Source organism: Mustela putorius, unplaced genomic scaffold, assembly GCF_011764305.1.
Source record: "Mustela putorius furo isolate JIRA1106 unplaced genomic scaffold, ASM1176430v1.1 tig00000095_pilon_pilon_pilon, whole genome shotgun sequence".
Taxonomy (NCBI): domain Eukaryota; kingdom Metazoa; phylum Chordata; class Mammalia; order Carnivora; family Mustelidae; genus Mustela; species Mustela putorius.
This window is the reverse complement of record NW_025421280.1, coordinates 28,211,306-28,233,593: the sequence shown is the minus strand read 5'-3', so window position 1 is coordinate 28,233,593 and position 22,288 is coordinate 28,211,306. Positions and strand designations below refer to the sequence as shown.

At 49.6% G+C, this 22,288-nt stretch overlaps 2 protein-coding genes and 1 long non-coding RNA gene across 3 annotated transcripts in view; all 3 read left to right on the top strand.

The window, feature by feature from the left end:
* Positions 1-5,241, top strand: part of NWD1 (NACHT and WD repeat domain containing 1) — a 62,559-nt gene extending 57,318 nt beyond the window's left edge. The window contains exons 20-21 of the mRNA XM_004761070.3: positions 1,417-1,522; positions 3,066-5,241. Of these exons, the coding sequence (XP_004761127.2) occupies positions 1,417-1,522; positions 3,066-3,367 (408 nt within the window). The 3' untranslated portion in view covers positions 3,368-5,241. The remainder of the gene's footprint in view (positions 1-1,416; positions 1,523-3,065) is intronic.
* Positions 5,242-14,734: 9,493 nt separating this feature from the next.
* The window catches only part of SIN3B (SIN3 transcription regulator family member B), a 34,637-nt gene continuing 27,083 nt past the window's right edge, over positions 14,735-22,288 (top strand). The window contains exons 1-3 of the mRNA XM_045082150.1: positions 14,735-14,889; positions 15,133-15,239; positions 16,530-16,683. Of these exons, the coding sequence (XP_044938085.1) occupies positions 14,758-14,889; positions 15,133-15,239; positions 16,530-16,683 (393 nt within the window). The 5' untranslated portion in view covers positions 14,735-14,757. The remainder of the gene's footprint in view (positions 14,890-15,132; positions 15,240-16,529; positions 16,684-22,288) is intronic.
* Positions 17,788-21,326, top strand: LOC123392620. The gene is made up of 2 exons (XR_006607367.1): positions 17,788-19,388; positions 19,517-21,326. It is a non-coding gene; the product is annotated as an uncharacterized LOC123392620 (long non-coding RNA).

Genomic DNA, 22,288 nt, shown 5'->3' with positions numbered 1-22,288 from the left:
GCGAGGTAAACAGAGTAGAGAGGCATGGGCTGCTATTTAGGAAGGTCAAACAAGTCTCGTAGCACCCGGCTGGCTCATTCGGAAGAGCATGTGACGCTTGATCTCAGGGTCGCGAGTTCGAGCCCCATGTTGGGTGTAGAGATGATAAATAAATAAGCTTTAAAAGAAAAAAAGGAAGAAGAAGGTAAACTAAGTCTGGTGTACGGGCTTTCTAGACAGAAGGAATAGCAGCTATGAAGGAAGGCAGAAACAAGTAACTGACTCCTTAACCTAAGAAGTGTGCAGGAGTCCACATTACCCATCTCACAAGGAGCTGTGATGGCTGTTTGTATCCGTAGAATCAGGGGCTGTCATAAATATATCCATATAGTATATAAAAACACATATTAAAATATCATCCAAGAGTTTAATCTTCTCAACGCCCTCGTAAGGCTGGTGTTATTATTCCGGTTTTTCAACGGTCGGCACAAAGGCCGCACTTTTGGTTGCAAGATGTGAACATTATTCATAAACATAAGGAGATGATCTTGTAACTAAGAGAAGAGAGTATATAGAGTTTTGTCTTAAAAGGCCTTCATCCCATCTGACCTTTTTTTTAATGAATCCACTATAATACAGGGCTGTCAGTAAACTTCTATTTCACTGAAATGGGAAATGTGACCATAGCAGTCAAACACACCTAGCTTTCTGTTTTTGTTTTTGTTGTCATTTTTAAGCAGGCTCTGTGTCCAGCATGGAGCCCAACGTGGGCTTAAACTCACAGTCGTGAGTTTGACTGAGATCAAGCCCTGAGCTGAGATCAAGAGTTGGAGGCTTAACTGACTGAGCCACCCGAGCACAGCCTCCCCCCCCCATTTTTTTTTAAATGAACTTAATTCAGGAATGATTTTCAGATCTACAAAGAAGTCATAAAGATAGTACAGGGGTTCCCCTCTACTTCCTCCTCACCCAGCTTCCCCGATGTTATCACCTTATATAACTCAAGCAGATTTGCCAAAACCAAGAAATTACCATGGGACTGGATTGTTGACTAAGCTACCAACTTCACTGGGATCATACTATTTTTTCAGTGCATTTCCTTTTCCTGGTCTAGGATCCAAACTAGGATGCATTTAGCATATAGCCTTTAACTAAAGACCATGATAGCTGATGCTTAGAGAATTGAGGTCACTTAGGAAATTAAATCCAGTAATTCCTGCTCTCCAGGGCAAACTGTCTGCAGACCTCTTAGTCCAATCCCTATGCAAATGTGTTTTGGTCCTAGAATCTTGGTGATGGAATATATCCATGTCTCCAGGGTTCCGTTGGATCCATCCCCATGGGAGGCTTGCATGCCTGGCTTCTGACACAAATGCCTTTCAGTGGGTCTCCTGGGTATCTCAGTTGCACTCCAGATCACATCGTCTTTTTCTACAGAATTCTTACTGTAGGGGAGTCCAGTGTCTCTGCTTCTCCATGGATGACAAGTATGTGTATGCGGGCTTGAAGGATCGCTCCATCATCGTCTGGAGTGTGCTAGACGGTGAGTCATTTTGCTTCAGGGGCAAGACTGAGCTTAGATCTGGAGAAGGAGGCCTTGTGTTGGGCTCTGGGTGTTGCAGAGCCCTGCCCTGGCCTTCCCAAGCTGGGAGGGAGCTACCTAGAGAGAGGTGTCTGCAAGTCAAAGGGACAGCCCCCCCTGGAGCTACATCTCCTCTTCTAGACCCATGGTACCTGGAACCCTGAAACATTCTCCCCGCCTGGGATGGTGTCCTCTTCAGGGCCTGGAGAGTCCTCTTCCCCAGGCTCATCCTCTCAAGGGTGGACTGTCTTCCCTAGTATGAGCATCCCTAGCCTTGGGGGTTGACCATGGGGTGATAAGCATGGAGTCTGGGTGCATGAGCTGGGTAGGTGGTCTGGATGCATATGTGTCAGGCCCTTAGGAGTGAAGGACACAGCTGGGTATGGGAAGAGAAGGAGAGCAAGCTGCTCAGAGCTGGGACTGGCCCTCCCACACCATTACATTCTATAGTGGGACTGAAAAGCCTTACAATTCCCCACCCAAGCATGACCTTCCAGGTGGTTCTGAAGGTACATCCATCAGTGAAGGATGATAGAGAAAATTTCACTTAATAGTTTATTAGCTAGCTTTGCAACATTTACATATTATACCTTATAGGATATGGGCCCCGATTCCTTCTCTTGCCCTACGCTCTATAAATGATAGGGGCAGCTTGCTTAAGACCAACTGCTTTGAAAACCCCACATTTCTGGGTCTGCTCAGTACTACTTTCGAGGCATATTAATAAGGGTGAACATTTTTTGTGTATTGGGTACTGTCACTAAGCTATTTAATTCTCTCGACAGCCAGCTCATTTTGCAGAGCAAAGATTGAGGCTCTGTGAGATAGGGTGACTTACCCAAAGTCACACAATGAGTAACTGGTACCCAGTGGTTTGCAGCTGGTCTGCCTGGTCCCCATGGTCACCCTCGTCACTCTCCTACCTGGTCTTCTATAGAGAACGGAACCCTTATGACACTGGAAGGGGGATAGGTGCCCAAGTGAAGATGCTGACATTCAGGGACATTAAGAGATTTGTCCAAGGCCACAAAGCAAGTGAGTGAATGAGTATTGGGTAGATTCGAATACATTGTAATAAAATACAGTGCAATCAAATAGATTGTAGTCTACTATTTGATGGCAAAGATGTCTGGCAAAAAGTCACAGGTGGTTCAGAAGCTGAGATCTGTGGACTGTGGCCTTAAAGGCCCCTCCTCGGTTGCTTCACAATCTCTCCTGCTCCACTAATAATATTTACCGAGTTCACTCTGGGCTAAAACTAATACTAAAGCACGTGACATCTGTGACCTTTTCAGATCTTGGAATTCCCCTCTGCAGGTGGGTTTAGTTGTCATCCCCATATTGCAGAGGAAGCAAGAGGGGCTCCAAGAGTTTAGAATGTGTGTGTAAGCTAGTAAGGGGCATAGGAAGGATTTGACCCCATGCAGCCAACTCTCCAGTGGGTGAGATCGGATCTCTGTAGCCCCTACTTTCTCATTAGTGCCCTGCCCTCCACCCCCAAAAGGCACTCTGCTGGCTGTCCAGTTTGTCCACGCTGTGGTGAACAGGATCATCCCAACTTCCAATGGCTTCATCGCCCCCACTAGACACGGCTATCTCATCCGTGAGCGTTTCCAGTGCCCTTCGTCGAGAACGTCACAGCAGGACCCTCTCAAGAACTTCAAGAAGGCGGTGTGGAAGGTCAAATCCAGACAGAGAGAAGAGCTGGCAGCTGCTGCCGGAACACTCCAGGACTTGAGATCAGCAAGTGCCCGGGGAAATGAGTGCAAATCGAACAAACGCTCCCAAGTCTGCCTGCTAGTGTAGAACTCCCAAAAGTCATGGGACTCCAGTGAGTTAGCCCCATTCAGTCTGGTTGATGCAAAGAGTATGTATGTGCTGATGTATATCTGGACCCAAAGCATCAGGTTATATAACTCAAACCCTGTTTCTCACCACCCTTCCATTCTTCTCTCCTTTTTGGCTGTAGTCAAAGACCAGCTACCCACAGGTCAACAACATGACAGCCAAGGTCAGTAGAAAAGAGACCTTCCCTGTTGCCAGCCGTCTGAACCAAAGCACTGGCCCTGATTCTATGGGCCCCAGTGAGCTTCTGCACCTGTCTCTGGGAGAATGCAGTGCTGTGATGGGCCCATCTGACCCAGTGCTCACCAGAGCTAAGGATGGAGTCAGTAGCATCCACCCAGATTGCCGGAGCTTGGGAGAGGCTAAGCCTGGGAGGGGACCTAGGGTGCTGGTACAAGGCAGCGGGAGGATGGAGGGATGTGAGACTGATCAAACCACAGATGTAGACCACAGAGCTTTATAATTTATAAAGCATCAGGTGCTATTTTCTGATCTCTATCATAGCCCATACTTCAGCGAGAGTGGGAGTATCCATATCCGTTCTAGATGAGGAAACTGAGCCTTGGTAGGTAGCTGTGATTTGGTCAAGCCTCAGGCGCAAGAGCTCTGGGAAATGAGAACCAGGAGACATCCTGTCCCTATCCTGTTTATCCACTTCCCTCTGATTTTAGTCTCAGAAGCATGACCATTCCATAGGTGACAAGTCCAATGTCCATGGGGCCAGCAAGTAATCTAGGTGATTGCCATGCACCTGGGGGAACAGTCGAGAATAAAGGAGACCCTGGACCACGTGGAGGATGTGTGTTCTGCCCTGGGTGGATATGGGCACCCCGACTCCACCTCAGAATAGCCATGGGGAAAAGCGGGAAGAGCTACCTGCTGTTGTAAGCAAAGTCGGAAACCCAGACTGTTATGCAAAATGTTCCCACTCTTAGAAGTTGGCGATTGTCTCAAATTTACATCCACAGGCACATTTAGCCTATGTGTCTCTAGTTCAGGAGGCAACTTCATGACCCAAACCAGCATGAAAACAAGAAATCTATTTTAGTTCTTCTATCCCTACTCCCTGGTTCCCCAACTTTGAGGATAAAGATGGTCTTTTATCTAAAAAACTGGAAGCTCTCGGAAGTGGACAGAAAAAGTCACCAACATCTCTTTGCTGAGCTTTTCGACCATCTCTACTCTCCCCAAGTTCAACAGAGGAACTGATTCTGTTTCACTGAAATGGATCTTTCTTCTTTGCCCGTAGCCTTCCAAAAGCCCCCCCGCCCTTGCTTCTGGGGCTTTCACCATAAATAGGAAAGTCCAAACTTCAAGGTGCTATTCCCTCTCCCCTCTGTTGGCTTCCAGACAGTTTTAGAAAAACAACCTTAGAAACAGAGGCTTCGAAGCGAGGTGTGACCCTATTGACTTCTTCAGTCATTTCCCAAACTAGGGTTCCCAGGGAGGCTTTGGCAGTTCTGCAGATGTTAGCATCAAATTCCATTTTGAAAAAAATATTTTAAATTGTAATTTTAAAATGCATGGCCAGCTGGATGAGGCAGCGGGTTTTAGGATACTGGACTAACTTAGGATTCTCCTGCCATCTTCATTTAACTGAGATTTTGATGGGAGCTCTTGAGGAAAGCTACTCTTTGGGACCACCCCTCAGTGAAATGGGAGCTTTGCCCAATGCAGCAAGAAAGTGGACATTGTGACAGAGTAAGATTTCAGCTAAAACTTCGGGTTTAAAATGTGTGTGTCCATCTCAACAACCTCAGTGAGAATCCATGGCTTGTAGTAAATACTACTTTGAACGGAGGAGAGAAATTTTACTAATAAAATGCAACTCTGAATTGTTCTGTTGGAGTTTTTTGCAGCGAGCTCTCATTCGAGAAAGAAGTTGGGTTGCTAAGAATGTTTGACAAGCTCTGTACTTTAATGAGTGACTTAGCCGGAAGTCTCCAGCCCTGGCGGGGCCAGGATGAAAGCAAGATTATCAAAATCCCCGCCTCACTGTCCTACACAAAGCAGGACCGTGTCATGGAGCATCCGAATTGGGATGCTTTTGAGAGGAAAAGGTGGGACTTTAAAAGATTACCCCTGGGGCACCTGGGTGGCTCGGTGCGTTAAAGCCTCTGCCTTCGACTCAGGTCATGATCCCAGGGTCCTGGGATCGGGCCCCACATCGGGCTCTCTGCTCAGCGGGGAGCCTACTTCCTCCTCTCTCTCTGCCTGCCTCTCTGCCTACTTGTGATCTCTGTCTGTCAAATAAATAAATAAAATCTTAAAAAAAAAAAAAAGATTACTCCTGACAGCTGAAAAAAAAAATTGGACAGTCCCGAGATGAGTGGAATATACAACCTTCTAGTTGCAGTATATATGAGATCCCTGAGACTTTTTAAAATTGAGATATAATTAACATATAACACTTTATCAGTTTCTGGTATATGACAGAAAGATTTAATATTTGCATATATCACAAAACAATAACCACAATAAATCTAGTTAACATCCAGCACCACACATAGTTACACCTTTTTTTTCCTGTGATGACAACTTTTTTTTTTTTAAGATTTTAAGATTTTATTTATTTTTTTAAAAGATTTATTGATTTAGGTAATCGCTACACCCAACATGGGGCTCAGACTCATGACCCGGAGATCAGGAGTCACATGCTTCACCCACTAAGCCAGCCAGCTGCCCCTCGTGATGCCCTCGTGATGAGAACTTCTAAGATCTATTCTTAGTGACTTTCAAATATACCTTACAGTATTACTAACCACACTCACCGTGCTGGACATGACATCTCCAGAACTTACTTGTCTTATAACTGGATTTCTCTTATAACTTTTGACCACCTTCACCCATTTTCCCCACCAACCCTATTCCCCTGCCTCTGGTAACCGCCCCCCCCCCAATCTGTTTTCTGTATCTTTAAGTTTAGGGCTTATTTCTAACATTTGCCTGATCACTGTCAATCTTCCGCTAAAACATTTCAAAGTAAGAGCCAGACTGGATGAGAGTACTGAGGCACTCATCTCAGGCACAAAGCTTTTTTTTCCTTTTGCATGAAAGAGAGAGAGAGTGCCCACGAGGGCTGGGGGGGAGGGACAGAGGGAGAAGGGGAAAATACCAATCAGGCTCCACATTCCGCGTGGAACCCAACACATGTCTCGGTCCCACGAGCCTGAGATCATGAACTGAGCTAAAAGCAAGAGTCAGACGCCTAACCAACTGAGCCACCCAGGTGCCCCTCAGGGGCTGAAGGCTTTAAGGGTGTAGCAATCAAAGTAAGTGATATTTTATTACTATTCTTTAAAAAAACTCAAAATGAATTTAAAAAATGCATCCTGAACAAAATATCAACATTTTAAATTAAAGATGGGATCTGACCCTGCACTGGAGTGAACTGGCCTAACTTGCCTCGTCCTCATTTTGACTCTGGTGATGTCAAGACTCCTCACCGCCAAAATACATCGGGAGACGGCTTTTCGGGAATAAAGTTATTCTCGAACGTAACCGCGCACCTATGAAAACAAACAGTTGTTACTTCGTATTTAATATCTTTCAGTAGGCATCCCTAAATTTCCTGCTCAGCCCTAAAACATCTTTTATAGCTATTTTTTTTTTCAAACTAGGATCCAATCAAGATTTGTTCACGGGTGGCACATGGTTGTTTTGTTCTTTTAGTCTCTTGCATTCTAGAGCAGGCTTGCCACCTGCTTTTGTACATAAAGTTTTATTGGAACATGGCCACACCCGTTCATTTACATACAGCCTAGGGCAGCTTTCTTTAGTGACAGGGAATGTACAGTTCCAAAAGCCAATACAGCCCTTTACAGGAAAGTGCGATGATTGTGATCTTAAGGCTTGATTAGATTCAAGGTAAACCTTTTTTTTCTTTTTAAGATTTTACTTATTTGACTGACAGAGATCACAGCAGGTGGCGGGGGTGCGGGGGGAAGGGGAGCAGACTCCCTGCTGAGCAGAGAGTCCGCGCTGAGATCATGTGGGGCTCAATCCCAGGACCCTGAGATCATGACCTGAGCCAAAGGCAAAGGCTTAACCTACTGAGCCACCCAGGTGCCCCAAGGTAAAATGTTTTTTAACAGATTTTTTTTTTTTAAAGATAAGGCAGGAGGAAATCTTTTTTTTTTTTTTTTTTAAGATTTTTGTTATTTATTTGTCAGAGAGAAAGCGGAGCACAAGCAGGGAGAGCAGCAGAGAGAGAAACAGGCTCCCTGCTGAGCAAGGAGCCCCATGTGATACGGGGTTCAATCCAGGAACCGACCTGAGCCGAAAGCAGATGCTTAGCCAAGTCATCCAGGAGTCCCAACAGATTTTTTTTAAGACTTTATTTATCTACAGGGGGTGGGGGGGAAGAGAGTGTGCATGTATACATGCACACACAAGTGGGGGGAAAGACAAGCAGACTCCTGGCTGAGCAAGGAGCCCCATGGTGGGGGGGCTCCATCCCAGGACCCCAAGATCATGACCTGAACTAAAGGCAGGCAATGGACTAAGACACCCAGGTGCTCCTAACAGAATTTTTAAAGCAGTTTTAGCTTCACAACAAAATTGAGTGAAAGGCACAGAGATTTCCCATGTACCCCAAGCTCCAACATATGCACAGCTCCCCTTTACTATCAAGTGGTACCTTAGTTACACTTGATAAACCTACATTGATACATCTGTTAAAAAAGAAACAGCTGGGGCGCCTGGGTGGCTCAGTGGGTTAAGCCTCTGCCTTCAGCTCAGGTCATGATCTCAGGTTCCTGGGATCGAGCCCTGAATCGGACTCTCTGCTCAGCAGGCGGCCTGCTCCCCCCCACCCCGCCGCCGCCTGCTGCTCTGCCTACTTGTGATCTCTCTCTCTCTGTGTCAAATAAATAAATAAAATCTTAAGAAAAGAAACAGCTGGCCTAGAATAGTCACTTGTGCTAAGCTCCACATCAGCAAAGCAACACTTAATACCTAATTTAATAGCTCTTCCCAGGACTGGAATCTTAACCAGTCGGTCTGGAATTTGCTGGTCAGCCCTAGTGAGGTAATCCACCTGATGGAGTCCCTCCAGCCCCCAAAGAAAGATAAGATCATCTGTTTTTTCTTGCCCCGCTCTGTCTATAATATCTTTCCATTTTTTACTGCTCCTTAGCGCTCGTCTCTGTTTGCTAGACAGGATACTGCCCAATTCGTGAATCACTGAATGAAGTCAACTCGATCTTTAAATTTACTTGGTTGAATTTTGTTTTTTAACACATCATAATCACAAGGTAAACATTTTTGGCAAGACGACTTCAAAAAGGATTAGGTAGACATTTTTACAAAACGAAGTACCGCTCATTTAGCAGCTGCGAATGATAACTCACAGTTTCTGTGGGTTGCAAGTCCAGGCTCACTGTGGCTGGGATTTTTGCTCAGGATCTCACCAGCCGGGCTGGGATCTCGCTGAGAGGCTCACAGCCCTCCTCCATGCTCATTCAGATTGTTGGCAGCCCTGAGCTCCTCATTGCTACAAGACTGTAGACCTCAGCTCCTAAAGACTGCTCTTGTCCACAGGCATGCACAACGTAGTTAGTTCCTTATTTAAGGCCAGCAGGATTTCACCTCTCTGCTGTTTCAAGGCTCTGACCTCCAGACTGTCTTTCAAAGGATGTTCCTAATTAGGTCAGGCCCACCCCAAGGAATCTCCTTTCTGGTGAACTCAAGATCAACCCAAGGGGACCTTAAGCCCACTTCCAAAATCCCTTTACCTTTGTCATGTGGTGTGACTTAGTTGCAAAAGTGAAATCCATTATACTCAAAGGTCCTGCCCCCACTCTAGGAGGGCAGGGTAGGAAGGGTACACATACCAGAGGTGAGAATCTCGGGGCCTGCTTTATAATTCTGCCACAACATGATTCTGGACTGTAGAGATTTTGGTCATAAAGTTTGCCATCTGTAAAGACTCAGATTAGTTCAATAGTAGGATCCTTTGAACTTGTCTTTCTAACATTGCCAGAACACTATCCAAAGAAAGACCCACCTATGAATCTTACCACAGTGTTATCAAGCTTGTGAAATGGTGGGAAATGTGTGTTGGTCCATCTAAACCGCCAGCTTTAGGGGTGCCTGGGTGGCTCAGTCGTTAAGGGTCTGCCTTCGGCTCAGGTCCTGATCTCAGGGGCCTGGGATCGAACCCCTCAGCGGGCTTCTGCTCAGAGGGAAGCCTGCTTCTCCCTCTCCCACTCCCCTTGCTTATGTTCCCTCTCTCACTGTGTCCCTCTCTGTCAAATAAACAAACAAACAAATCTTTAAACCGTCAACTTTAAGGTTGTTAATTTTGTCCGTGTAGATGAAAACAGTAAAGGAAAGAAACTCAGCATTTTCTATGCTTTATAAAAATAAGGGTGAAAGATTTTTTGTACTACTCTCCACATGTTGAATACACACACACACACACACACACACACGTGTGCACACACACCCAACGTAGAATAGCCTTGTGGTTTCCTGTTCTCCAAATGACTGAGGGCTTCCTCAGACCACATGAGATCCGTAAAAAAGAATGGAAAACTACAAGGGATCCTTGAAATGCAAACAGACTCATACTCCTTGCAGGCAGGGAGGCATGGAGTGAGGACCCCCACGGTGTGTCAAAAGCCCACGCAGTGCAGTTGGCTCTCCGGGACAGTGACTAACAGATTGCCCGGAGGCGCTGGTGTAAGAGTGACAGTCTAGACATCTGGTGGCCTCGAGGGGTTCAGGCGGCCCTAGCTGATGTTCATACAGGAATGCACTGAAACTGAGCTGAATCCCTTTCTGGGCTGGGAGCCACGAATCCTCGAGGCTTTCTTCCTCCTCATACCCCCCCCCCCATCTACCCAGCACCACACTCTCTCTGCTTTACCTTCTGATTATTGCTCCCTTCCTCCACCCTTCTCTCCATCTCCACTGGCCCCCTCCTGGTCTCAGCCACCATCATCCTTCTAAATGATGAAACAGCCTCCCCGCAGCCTCCCTGGCCCCCCTCCAATCGCTTCCCGGCAGAGTAGCCGGAGCATTTGCTTCCAAATTCAAAGCTGCTCAAACAGCAACTCGGAGAAAACCCACGCGCGGTTTCTACCGGTGCAAAATGCCAAGACCAAAATTTTTAACTCAGCCCATAAGGATGAGTGGTCTGCCTCTTCTGGCCTCGGCACCCCTACCCTGCACCTCCCCGTCCCCACCGCCAGCCTTGAACTCTTCTGCCATCCCACAACTCTGGTGTCTCTGTCTTGCCCTTTCTAAGCTCAAATGCACCACCTTGCTTCCCTTCGCAGGGCTCTCGTACAGCTGTTCCTTCTGACTTTCTTTCTTCTTTTCTTTCTTTTTTAAGATTTTATTTATTTATTTGAGAGAGAGAGAGTGAGAGAGCGCGAGAGCTTGAGAGGGGGAGGGGCAGAGGGAGAAGCAAGCTCCCTGCTGAGCAAGGAGCCCAATGTGGGACCCGATCCCAGAATCCAGGGGATCATGACTTGAGCTGAAGGCAGATGCTTAACTGACTGAGCCACCCAGGCACCCAAACTCCTTCTGACTTTCATGGTGAATGCCTACACAACCCTCAGAACTCACCTAGAATGCCACCTCCTCTGGGAAGCCTTCCTCATCCCCTGCTAGACCAGGTTAAATCCCCAGAGGTGGCAGGTAGCATTTTCCAAAAATGGTCATGGCAGTATTTTCTGTCCCCTATGCTATTCCAGAACCTGGCCATTCCTCAGGTTCTGGAGTCTGTTTGCCCTCCTTTTGTACTTGACTTTTTATTTTTTTAAGATTTATTTATTTGAGGGGCACCTGAGTGGCTCAGTGGGTTAAGCCTCTGCCTTCAGCTCAGGTCATGATCCCAGGGTCCTGGGATTGAGCCCTGCATGGAACTCTCTGCTCAGCAGGAAACCTGCTTCCCTTTCTCTCTCTGCCTGCCTCTCTGCCCACTTGTGATTTCTGTCTGTCAAATAAACGAAATCCTTTTTTTTTTTTTTAATTTATTTATTTGAGAGAGAGAGCGCACAAGCAGGAGGTACAAGGAGAGGAGAGAGGATCTCACTTAAACTGCGTGCTGAGTGTGGAGCCCCATGTGAGGTGCGATCTCACGACCCTGAGTTCACGACCTGAGTAAAAACCAAGAACAGACTTTTTAAATTTTATTTTATTTATTTATTTGACAGAGAAAGATATCGCAAGTAGGCAGAGAGGCAGGCGGAGAGAGAGAGGAAAGCAGGCTCCCCGCTGAGCAGAGAGCCCAATGCAGGGCTCGAACCCAGGACCCTGAGATCATGACCTGAGTCAAAGGCAGAGGCTTAACCCACTGAGCCACCCAGGCGCCCCAAAACCAAGAATAGACTTAACCAACTGAGCTACCCAGATGCCCTGAATTTAGGAGGGACTTTGTAACAGTCACTATGGAAAGACTACCATGGAAATTCGACTTCTGAGGCTGGATCAGGACAGTGACCCAGGTTCTCTCAGGACAATCGTTCTTAGAACTCAGCTGCCACAATGCTCAGGCTGAAAAGGGAAAGGAAGGGACTTCAGGTAGGGAAAGACTAAGGGTCCCAATTGGGTTCTGAGGGTATTTCAGGTATCCAGACACTGGGACAGAACAAAAATAGAGATAAGGGAAGAAAAACCAGAACCCTTATCCCAACTGCTAGGGGTAACATGTTTTTCTAGTAATTACACTGTAACCACAGAAAATAGAAATTAACCAGAAAAAATGATCAGGCCTCAAAGGAGACGTTAGATTAATCAGACCTAGCAAAATAGATCTATAGATCCCAGATGTCATAAGAAACAAAGACTCTTCATACAACGTATAAATGTCATGTCTGGCTCCAGACCCACTGACCTAACTAGCCACTGGCAAGTTTCCTGGTTGAGTCCTAATAAAAGGCCAGAGATGAAAAGCCCTCACTGGCAACCCTACCGGGACCCCTCTTGCTCTTGAGTGCTTTTTCTGTATCTTTGCTTAATAAAACTTGATTGCTTTGCTCACCCTCCTTTGTCAGCAAGACTCATTCTTCGACTCCGTGAGACAAGAACCTCACTCTCCCGCTTCAAGGCTGCATGTCGTACTTGCAGGGAGGTATTCCTGGGAACAGCCATGGTGTGGGTTTCAATCTACAACCAGCAGCAACTGACAAGATGTGTGAGGGAGCAAACCCTCAGAAGATTCCAGCCCCAGCCTTCCAACTACCCAGCGACCAGAGCCATGAGCTTTCCCTGCCCAAGTGCTCAAATTGCAGGTTGCAGGGCAAATAAATGTTGTCGTTTCAATCCTCTAAATCTTGGGGTGGTTTGGGACTCAGCCACAGTAACTGGAACAAAGTAAGTGTTAATACTTACATCTTTTCTTTGAAGGAGCTATTACAGTTCAAACTGCATTTTGTGTGTGTGACTATTTGATCCCTATCTTTCTGAAAACACTGAGACCTCTATGAGGGCAAGAGTCTTGCCTGTTTTGTTCACCATTCCAATCCTGACACGGAGCTTGGCAAGCGATGCACTCCCTGCCAAGGTATTCTTAGCTTTCCCGCGCTTCCTCACGTATAAAAAGAAATGCCATTTGGTCATTGTGTGAAAGTGCATTCATTTGATAAATGTTCACAGTTGTAGCTCTCTATCAGGAATCTGTGTTAGAGTTGAAGCACAAAAAGGAGGTGATGGGGGTGGGGCGCCTGGGTGGCTCAGTCGTTGGGCGTCTGCGTTTGGCTCTGGTCCTGATCCCAGGGTGCTGGGATCGAGTCCCGCATCGGGGCTCCCTGCTCCTCGGGAGGCCTGCTTCTTCCTCTCACACTCCCCCTGCTTGTGTTCCCTCTCTCACTGTGTCTCTGTGTCAAATAAATAAAGCCTTAAAAAAAAGAAGAAGAAGAAGAAAGTGATGTACTGGGGAGGGTGGCAAGGGCGGGGGGAGTAAATTAAGTTGTGCTTTGAAGAATGCATAGGACAGGGCTTCTGACAAGAGAAATGGTGTGTGCTGACCCATGGGGCCAGGGAGCAGCCAGGCTGGGCAGGCAGAGAGGGTATGTGGAAAATTCCATAAGAAAAGGTTTGTAAGGGCCAGGTTCCTGCTGATGTGGGAAATATGTTAGGGTTCAAGAAAGAATTTTTTTTTTAAGATTTTATTCATTTATTTATTTGACACAGAGAGAGATAGTGAGAGAGGGAACACAAGGGAGCCTGCTTCTCCCTCTCCCAAGATAATTCTTGAGACAGCTTTGGTGCAAAACAGGTGAGTTTATTAAAGCATGGGGCGGGACCCATGGGCAGAAAGAGCTGCCCTCTGGGCCAGGAGGAGTGGCTGATTATATACTTCCAGGTTGGGAGGGGGTTAGGGATAGCATAAGTCTCTAAGGAATTTTTGGAAGCAAGTTTTCCAGGACCTTGAGGGGGCTGGCTATTGCTGGGAAAGTCATTTATTACATCTAATAGAATCTGAGTCATGAGACCCTTCAGATGTATATTGGTGGGTCATATGCTTGGGATGATTGCCTACATGTATCTTGGGGGTTAAAGATAAAGGAAGTTTCCAAAGGAATTTTTATATGTTAAAGTAGATTTACAGGATCCTGGGGATCAGGCTAAGACTGCTTTTTGCCCTTAACAAAGTAGTAACATTGAGCAGTTGAGTTCCTAGAGGAAGTTCACTCTGCCTGTTTCAAGGACTTGTCAATGGGCTTTAAGTATTTGAGAAATTTAGTAATTTTTCTTCTTAAGAGGCTCCTGAACTGGTCCACTGGGGAAATGATGTGATCAGGGCTAATGAAGTGAAGATAGGAGAAGGGAACTAAGTCTAGAGCCAGTTAGCAAAAAGTGCACTTGGCAAGGCCCTCTGTAGTGCTGTGTGCCCCTGGCCCGTTGTCAGATCAACCCTCTAAACCAGGGATCCACAAATATTTTTCAGTAAATATATCAGGGTCTGCACATCTTAGGATCTGTCACAGCTACTCTCCTTGCTCTCATAGTGCAAAAGTAGCCACAGATGATAGGTACACAAGTGGATGCGCCTGTATTCCAATATTATTTTAGACACCGAAATTTGAATTTCAGAGATTTCACGTGTCACGAAATAGTCTTCTCTTTTGAAATTTTTCTATCTTTAAAAAATGTGAAGACCGTTACGAGTTCGCTAGTGGAGCTGGGCAAAAGCAAAGGGCAGGTCTCAGTTTGCTCAGTTGCACTATATAAGGAATTGGTTAGCATTTCAATTTTGGGAGTAAGATCCCAGAGCAAGTCCTACAAGGAGCCACGCCCCCTCGTGACATAATCAAGTCCCGCCCCTACGGGGCGGAGCCTGCGCGTGCGCGGCCGGCCCTCGAGCGGGGGCGGGGCGGGCCGCGGCTCCGACTTCCAACATGGCGCACGCTGGCGGCGGCGGCGGCGGTGGCGGCGGCGGTGGCGGAGGTGGTGGCCCCGCGGGCCGGGGGTTGAGCGGCGCCCGCTGGGGTCGCTCGGGCTCCGCGGGCCACGAGAAACTGCCGGTGCACGTGAGTGCTGCCCCCACCCTCCCTCAGGAACCCTGTCGTCTGGCCCCCGGGCCGATGCCCCTCGCCCGGGCCCCGCCCGGCCCCGCCTCGGCCTCCGCTCCGCACGGCCCCGGACCCCAGACCCCTGACCACTTACCTCAGCTCCTCGGAGGCTCGGCCCGTACCCCTCCCCGCCAGGGACCCTTGTCCTCCGTCTCCTCCTCCGCCGACCCCCGCCCATCGGGACCCTCCCGCTCCCGGCAGGTGGAGGACGCCCTCACCTACCTGGACCAGGTGAAGATCCGCTTCGGCAGCGACCCTGCCACCTACAACGGCTTCCTGGAGATCATGAAGGAGTTCAAAAGCCAGAGGTACCCGCGGGACCCCTCCTCACCCCCGGGGGGGGGGCGCCCTGGGCCGCGATCCGGCTGAGCGGAGTGGGAACCCCCATCCCGGCTGCTTCTCCGCCCCAGTCGGGTGACCTTGCGCAGGTCGTGGAACCTCTCAGAGCCTCAGTTCTTTCTGAAGAACGGGAGTGGAGAGTACCCCCCTGTGGAGCTGTTGTGGGGATTCCTGGAAGAAGAGCAGGGATGGGGTGAGGAGAGAGCAAGAGAGAGAGAAGTCCGCAAGCAAGAGAGTCTGGTTGTGTCTTTACTCAAAATGATTTTTAAAGGAATTTTGTTCACCAAGGATCTTTTAAAATTAATTTTAATTTGTTTAAGCACTACATCAGAATGTTATTTGTCTTGAGTATTGAGTGTTTTGGCGCTCTCTCCCCCTTAAATCTTGTCAGCAAGCTGAGTGCCTCACCCAGGGGCACCCTAGTGCCTGGCCTGTTGGACAGTAATGCACATAAAATGCTCTGTAAGGGGCCTGGCACATAGAAGGGGTTTAAAACACATTGGCTGATTTTGTAGGCACACAGTCAGGAGGGTTAGAACTAGGTGGGGGACCTAGTTCTAACTAGCCATGATGGGGGAGATCATCTGACAGGAGGCTCACTTAGGCTTAGAGTGGGCCAGCTGCTTGCCCAGACCAATCTTAGGGGCGGTCAGGACTAGACATGGGCACTCTGACTCTTAGATTCTCAGTGGTCACATCCCCAACCCAGCTGCTTCCCCCCCACCCCCACACACTCTGAGGAAACATGGCAGGGCTGGCCTGGTTTCCTTCCAGGAGAGACAAGCTAAAGCCTTGAGAGGGGTCTCCCCTACAGCCATAAGGGAGACCACTGGCATTGTTGTGCAACCCCTGCTTGCGGGGCCTTTGATATTTATGCCTTGCTGTCACTTGCTGGGATTAATGCCTGTGTCATAGTTCATCACCTTGCTTAGAGGGCCTCCTGCCACTACTTGGAGTCCCGGCCTTTCCCTTGGTCTCCTGGCATTTTCAGAACTGAGGGTGGGTGTGCTTGGAGTGTTTGGGGGAGATGTGCCATGCAAATGTCCTGTGGTTCTCGCTGGGAAGGCACAGGGAGCCCGAGCCTGGCCGCTGGGGAAGTAGATGACACATTGGCTGAATCACACTGGTCACGTTGCAGGGTGCTTTGTTGTCCTTCAAGAAGCTCATTAGGTGGCACTGCCAAGCGAGTTGGGAGTAGATTTGGCTTTCCATGTGCTCCCCAGGACACTTCTGCCCACTCTCCCTCTTTTTCCTTCCAGCATCGATACGCCTGGAGTCATCCGACGCGTGTCGCAGCTCTTCCACGAACACCCTGACCTCATTGTTGGATTCAACGCTTTCCTTCCCCTCGGGTACAGAATAGACATTCCCAAGAACGGCAAGTTAAACATACAGTCGCCTCTGTCTAGCCAGGTATGCCGCTCTGGTGGTCTGAGGGATGTGGTCCTGACACTTCAGCCCTGGTACTCAATTACCTAGCTCAGGCAGCCCGTCTGTGTCTTATTGCCGGAAAGTCAGTGAAGATCCAATCTTTGTCTAGACACAGTGCTCACTTCTAATGCAGGTCAAAATAGATCAGAGTCCCTACCCAGCCACCTGTTTACCCCACACCAATCCCTTTGGAGGATTCAGATCAAGAGTGGATGTGGTTGTTTGTGTCTGGGGGGCATTGTCTTAACAGTTCTATGTCCTGTCAAAATAACCACCCACCGTCATCATCAGGCTCTTACCCTGATGCTCTCCCTGTGAGCGCGCCAGGCAAGCTGCACTCGGACTCAGGCATGGGGTCTCTCTGATCATCCCAGGTACCAGCCACACTATAAAGCAGTTGAGATGTATGTGAGGATAGCCGTTTTGTCATTGCTGGGCTACATTTCGTTGCCAGTAGGGTCCTTGGCTCAGCTTCGGCTTGTGGCTTTGGTTCCTTCTGTCTCAAGTGGCGGCTTGCTGCTTCCTCTGTCCGTGCAGTCCCTTCTTGCCCAAGCCCACCAGACCCCCTGAGAAAACAGAAGTCTGTGTGAGCTTTACTCTTAACAAAGTAGCCACTGCCTTTCCTCCCCCTTGGCCCCGTTGCCGAAATGCTGTTGGGGGTGGGGCGGCTATCCAGTGCGCCTGGAGATGTGTACAGCATCCCTGACTCCACCCACAAGGCCCTGGCCCCGCGATGGCAGCTGATGCATCCCCAGACATTGCCAGATGACTCCTGGGAACCACATCGCCCCCATCCAGAGCCCCTAGTCTCCGTGAACCAGCTCTTTCAGCCTCCTCTGTCTCTGCTCCAGGGCTTTGGGTTTTAGTGGGGAATATTAAAAAAGCCTACCCCAGGAAGCGTTCTGTCCATTTGGCCTCTGATGAAGGAGATAGTGGTTTCCTATCAATGCAGGAGTCAAATTTGGAAGGAGAATGGCCAGAGGCAGTGTGACCGTGACCGCCCCCTCTCTCAGAGGGACCTGCATGTAAATTCTGCCTTCTCTCTATGCAAGGCAAGCTCCGCCACCAGCATGTTGCCTCATTAAAGCCAAGGAGAGCATCTCCGTTTTGAAAAGGAAATCGGAAGCGCGTGGCTGCTGACCTCCAAAGAGCTGCTTCCATTTCACATTTACAAGTGGAGCGCCACAATCCAGATGTAGGGCTCGTTGCTCCAGAAGATCAGCAGCCTTAGCGGGGTTCACCTGCGGAACCATGGTGGCTGGGAAGAAGAGCAGGCTCCTTGGCAGCGGTGCACAGGGCTGCTGGGCTGTGCTTGGACGAGTCGAGTCTGTACACGGGTGGGTCATGACCATCGCTCCCTAAGAAAGAGCCGAGGTCAGAGACCTCACTTGTGGAAATTGCCTTGCTCGGTCCCCAGCTGTTGGAGTAACTCAGCTTGCAGGGCTGGATCTCAACGCAGACTGCTCCGAGGTCTCGTTTTCCGGTCAGTAGCCACAAGGCCCCTGCTGTTGTGCTCACTCCATGGAGACATGCTACGGACACAGCGAGACAGGACCAGCCCTGTCTCCCCCTGACTTCACCACACAGCCATGTGGTCTTGCCAAAGCCCCAAAGCCACGACGTCTAGAGCCCCTGTTTCCTGCTGCCCACTCCATTTCTGTCCACATCAGTTGACCTGCTGGTTTTCCTGCCCTGCTTTCAGCACTCCTTCCTGCCAGGCATAGATGAGATGTCCGGGAGTCCTTGGAGAGGCCACAGTAGCCCGAGAACTTCTCAGGCCTCCCTACGTGCCACGCCCCAGTGACTTTTGTTTTGTTTTGTTTTACTGGTTTTTCTAGCTTCTGTGTTTCGATGTACACCTTCGATGTTTTTTTTTTTTTTCATTTCTCATGTCCTGGTGAGTCCTATCAACTCCAGGCAGGGAGGGAGTAGCTCTAAGGTACAGAGGAAGAGAAGTCAGGGGAGTCCCCGGCTGTGAGGAGCCCTTGGTGCAGGTTTCTCAGCATTGGCTCTGTTGCCCGTGGGACCAGATTGTTCTTTTCTGGAGCAGGCTGTCCTGTGCCCTGAATGGGGCTGAGCAGCAACCCCGGCCGCCTCTGCCCTACACCGTGTGTCAACCTGGAAGTGTCTCCGCACATCGCTAAGTGCCCACTGCGGGACCGAATCAGCCTCACTGAGAACACAAGTCTAAGAGGAAGACAGACGTGTGCCATGATGTGGGGTGTGTGCCCCCAGAAAGGCCAGGGCGGCATGGTGGGAAGAATGTCCCCTTGCGGGGGTTACAGCCTTCTGAGTCAGCATCCTCTTGGAGCTGGTAAAGCGGGCCTCAGTTGTAACGTCACTCCCCAGAGGCCGCTCTGCTCCCACCCCTGGTTGTTCTCCTGTCACCCAGTTTTGTATATTGTAAAATGGCAAAGCTCGGGTTTGAAATTCAAAACCTGCTGTGTCTTGATCTGGCTTGCCCTGCAGACTGAGTCCAGATCAGGCAGGACCCTTCACAGCACTGGCTGCTTCACAACCATGTCCCTCTTCTGGGGTGGTGTGTGGCAAGTGTTGGAGGTGCAAGACGCAGCGTGTCAGTGGGAAGGTGACGACTCTCAGCTCCAGTGTTCCGTTCAGAGCCACCCCTGCCTCCTGGGAGCCCGCCCCCTCAGGGTCGGCTGCAGCAGCAGCCAGCTTGAACACAGGTAAAGGTTAAACCCTTAGCTCGTACGATAAGTGACCCCTTTACATTCAGAGGCTGGCCTGCCATGGGGAGGGTCATCTGGAAGTTCAGTGAGTCCCTATTGGGTCACCTCTTGTATTTGTGTCTTAGTCCCTCACGGAGCAGGTGTCAACCACCTCTTCTGCTTCAGGCCGGGTTTTATCCAGAGTCCCTGCTCTTGGGCATGCGCACATCAAAGCAGGGACCCTCGAGATACAGGTAGACATGGGGCACCTGGGTGGCTCAGTGGGTCAAAGCCTCTGCCTTTGGCTCGGGTCATGATCCCAAGGTCCTGGGATCAAGCCCCACATCAGGCTCTCCGTTCAGCAGGGAGCCTGCTTCCTCTCTCTCTGCCTGTCTCTGCCTACTTGTGATCTCTGTCTGTCAAAAAAAAAAAAAAGATACAGGTAGACAGACAAGAGATACACGAGGGACTTTAGTGAGGGAAGGGGGCCAGGGCTTGAGGGGCTGAGGGCAGAGGCCACGGGAGAGATCAGAACCCTGCCTGTGTCTTGGCGCAGGGGTTTCCCAGGCCAGGTCTGAAGGCCTGAGGTGATGAGTGAGTGCTTAAGAAACAGCCAGGGAGCCTGTGAGGTTGGGGGGAGAGGGGGATACAGGGGTGAGTGTAGGGGAGAGAGTCAGGAGTCAGGAACCTGTGGAGAGTTCCAGAAAGGCCACTCTGGCTGGGGTGCCAGAAGTGGACTGGGGGGCAAGAGAGGATCTGGGGGCCAGGGAGGGGTCCTTGGTGATCCAGGCAGTGAGCAGCGTTGTGGCCCTGGGGACGAGGAGTCTGTGAGAGTGGGAAGTGCAGGGAGATTCCAGGATGCCTCAGCCTCTGGGTGAAGGTGGCAGCACCTGCGGTGAGGGAGGCCTAGGAGCAGTGGGGGTGGCAGGGAAGCTGCTCTGCGTTTGGAATGTGCTGTTTGATGAGGGGTCTCACACGCATCCAGGAGGGGCTGCGGCCACTCAGAGGGTGGTCTGTGCAGGGTTGCTCCCTGGTGTCTAGTAGGACTATACCAGACTATGCCTGAATGAAGCCACTCCCGGCAGGCACAGATGAGAAAAATCTGGATTATTCTGGAAGGTTTAGAGCAGGGTTTGGCCCAGGAGCCAAAGCCAGCTTATATTTGTATGGAGAGTGGTTTTTACATATTCCAGAGATTATATTAAAAATGTTTTTAAATTGTGACAAGATTCATGATAACATAAATGGATTTTTTTGTAACTGAAGTATATAATTCGGCGGGTTTGCGCATACTTACCTTATCTTACAACCATCCCCCCCTCAATCCCGGAACATTTTTATCACCCTGGAAAGAAACTGTATCTCACAGTTCTCCTCTCCCAGCAGCCCCTGGCAACCGCTAATCCACTTTGTCTTTGCAGACTTGCCTGTTCTGGACATTTCGTTTCAGTGGAATCCTATGTAACTTCTTGTGTCTAGGTTCCTCTGCTCAGCATCACGGTGTCGAGGTTCACCCTCACTGTGGCCTGTGTCCGAGCTACATTCCTTTCTGTAGTTGAAGAAATGTCCATCGCAGCAATGCTGCACGTGTGTTTATCCATTCCCGGTAGCCGTTTGAGTCGTTTGCATGGCTGTTTGCGATTCTTGGGTCCATACCTGAGAGCGGAGTTGCCGGGTCACGTGGTAACTATGTTTAACTTACAGAGGAACCACCAGACTGCTGGCCAGAGCAGCTGCCCCATTACCGTCGGGTCCTCATTGCCAAGCCCTGGCCTTGCGGAGGCTTTTCCATCTTGTCCCCACGCTTCAGTCCAGGGTGTGGGAGAGGGGTACGCGGAGCTTGAAAATGCCCCCCGAGGAGGGGTGGGGAGCTCCAATGAGCTCTCAGCCTCCTCTGAAACAAAACTCCACCCCAGGGCTGCTCCCTCTCCCACCTCTCCCTGGCTCCTTCTAGCTCCTTCTGCTGCCAGGCCAGCACACCTGGAAGGAATGTGGTAATCAGCAAGACAGTCCCCAGAGGGCCTTAGGATGTATCCCACTGCCAGGGAGAGGTGGTGTTCAGAGTTGTAGCTGCTGTGGGTCTTTTGTGTCTCTGCTTGTCTTGCCTCAGATTTTTCTAGAACGTCTCTGTACCCACAGTTCAGGCTGAATTGTGCCCTCTCCCCAACCACCGCCCCCAATCCCAGTTCATATGTTGAAGTCCTAACCTTCAGTACTCAGAATGTGATTGTTTTTTGAGACCTTCACAGAGGTCATTAATGTAAAATGAGCCCCTTAGGGTGTCCCCTGATTCAGTCCGACGGGTGTCCTTACAAGAAGAGGACATTTGGACACATGGACCGACCCGACCCTCCAGCAGAGGGACAATCATGTGAGGACACACAAGATGACTGCCCACAAGCCACCTCTGCTGAACCTTGATCTTGGACTTCAGCCTCCAGGACTGTGAGGAAATACATTTCTGTCGTGTAAGCTGCCCGGTCTCTGGTGTTTCCTTATGGCAGCCCGAGCACAGCAGTACACACCCACCACGGTGAGAGCGAGTGTGCCCAGCGAGTGCATCTGTCCTGATGACGGCCCTGCTCCTTTGTGCCTGCCGTTCCCCATCCTGCTGGAGCCTTCGGGTCTGAACTTGGTGCCCTGTGCCTTCCAAGCACGAATGGAAGCACCAAGCTGTTTGTTCCTTCATCCGTGCGTCTGATGATTCCCAGCAGTGGCTGGGGCCCACTCTGTTCCAAACACTGTTCTGGGCACCTGGGCTATGGCAGTGAACAGTGTGGATATTTGCCGTCTGGTCAGGGGTAGACAAGATGAAGACAAAATATGTGTGTGTGAGAAGGTGACATGTGCCACAGAGGAAGGTGGAGCAAGAAAGGGGCTCGGCGTGCTGGCAAATGGAGGCCATTTTGGTTTGGTGC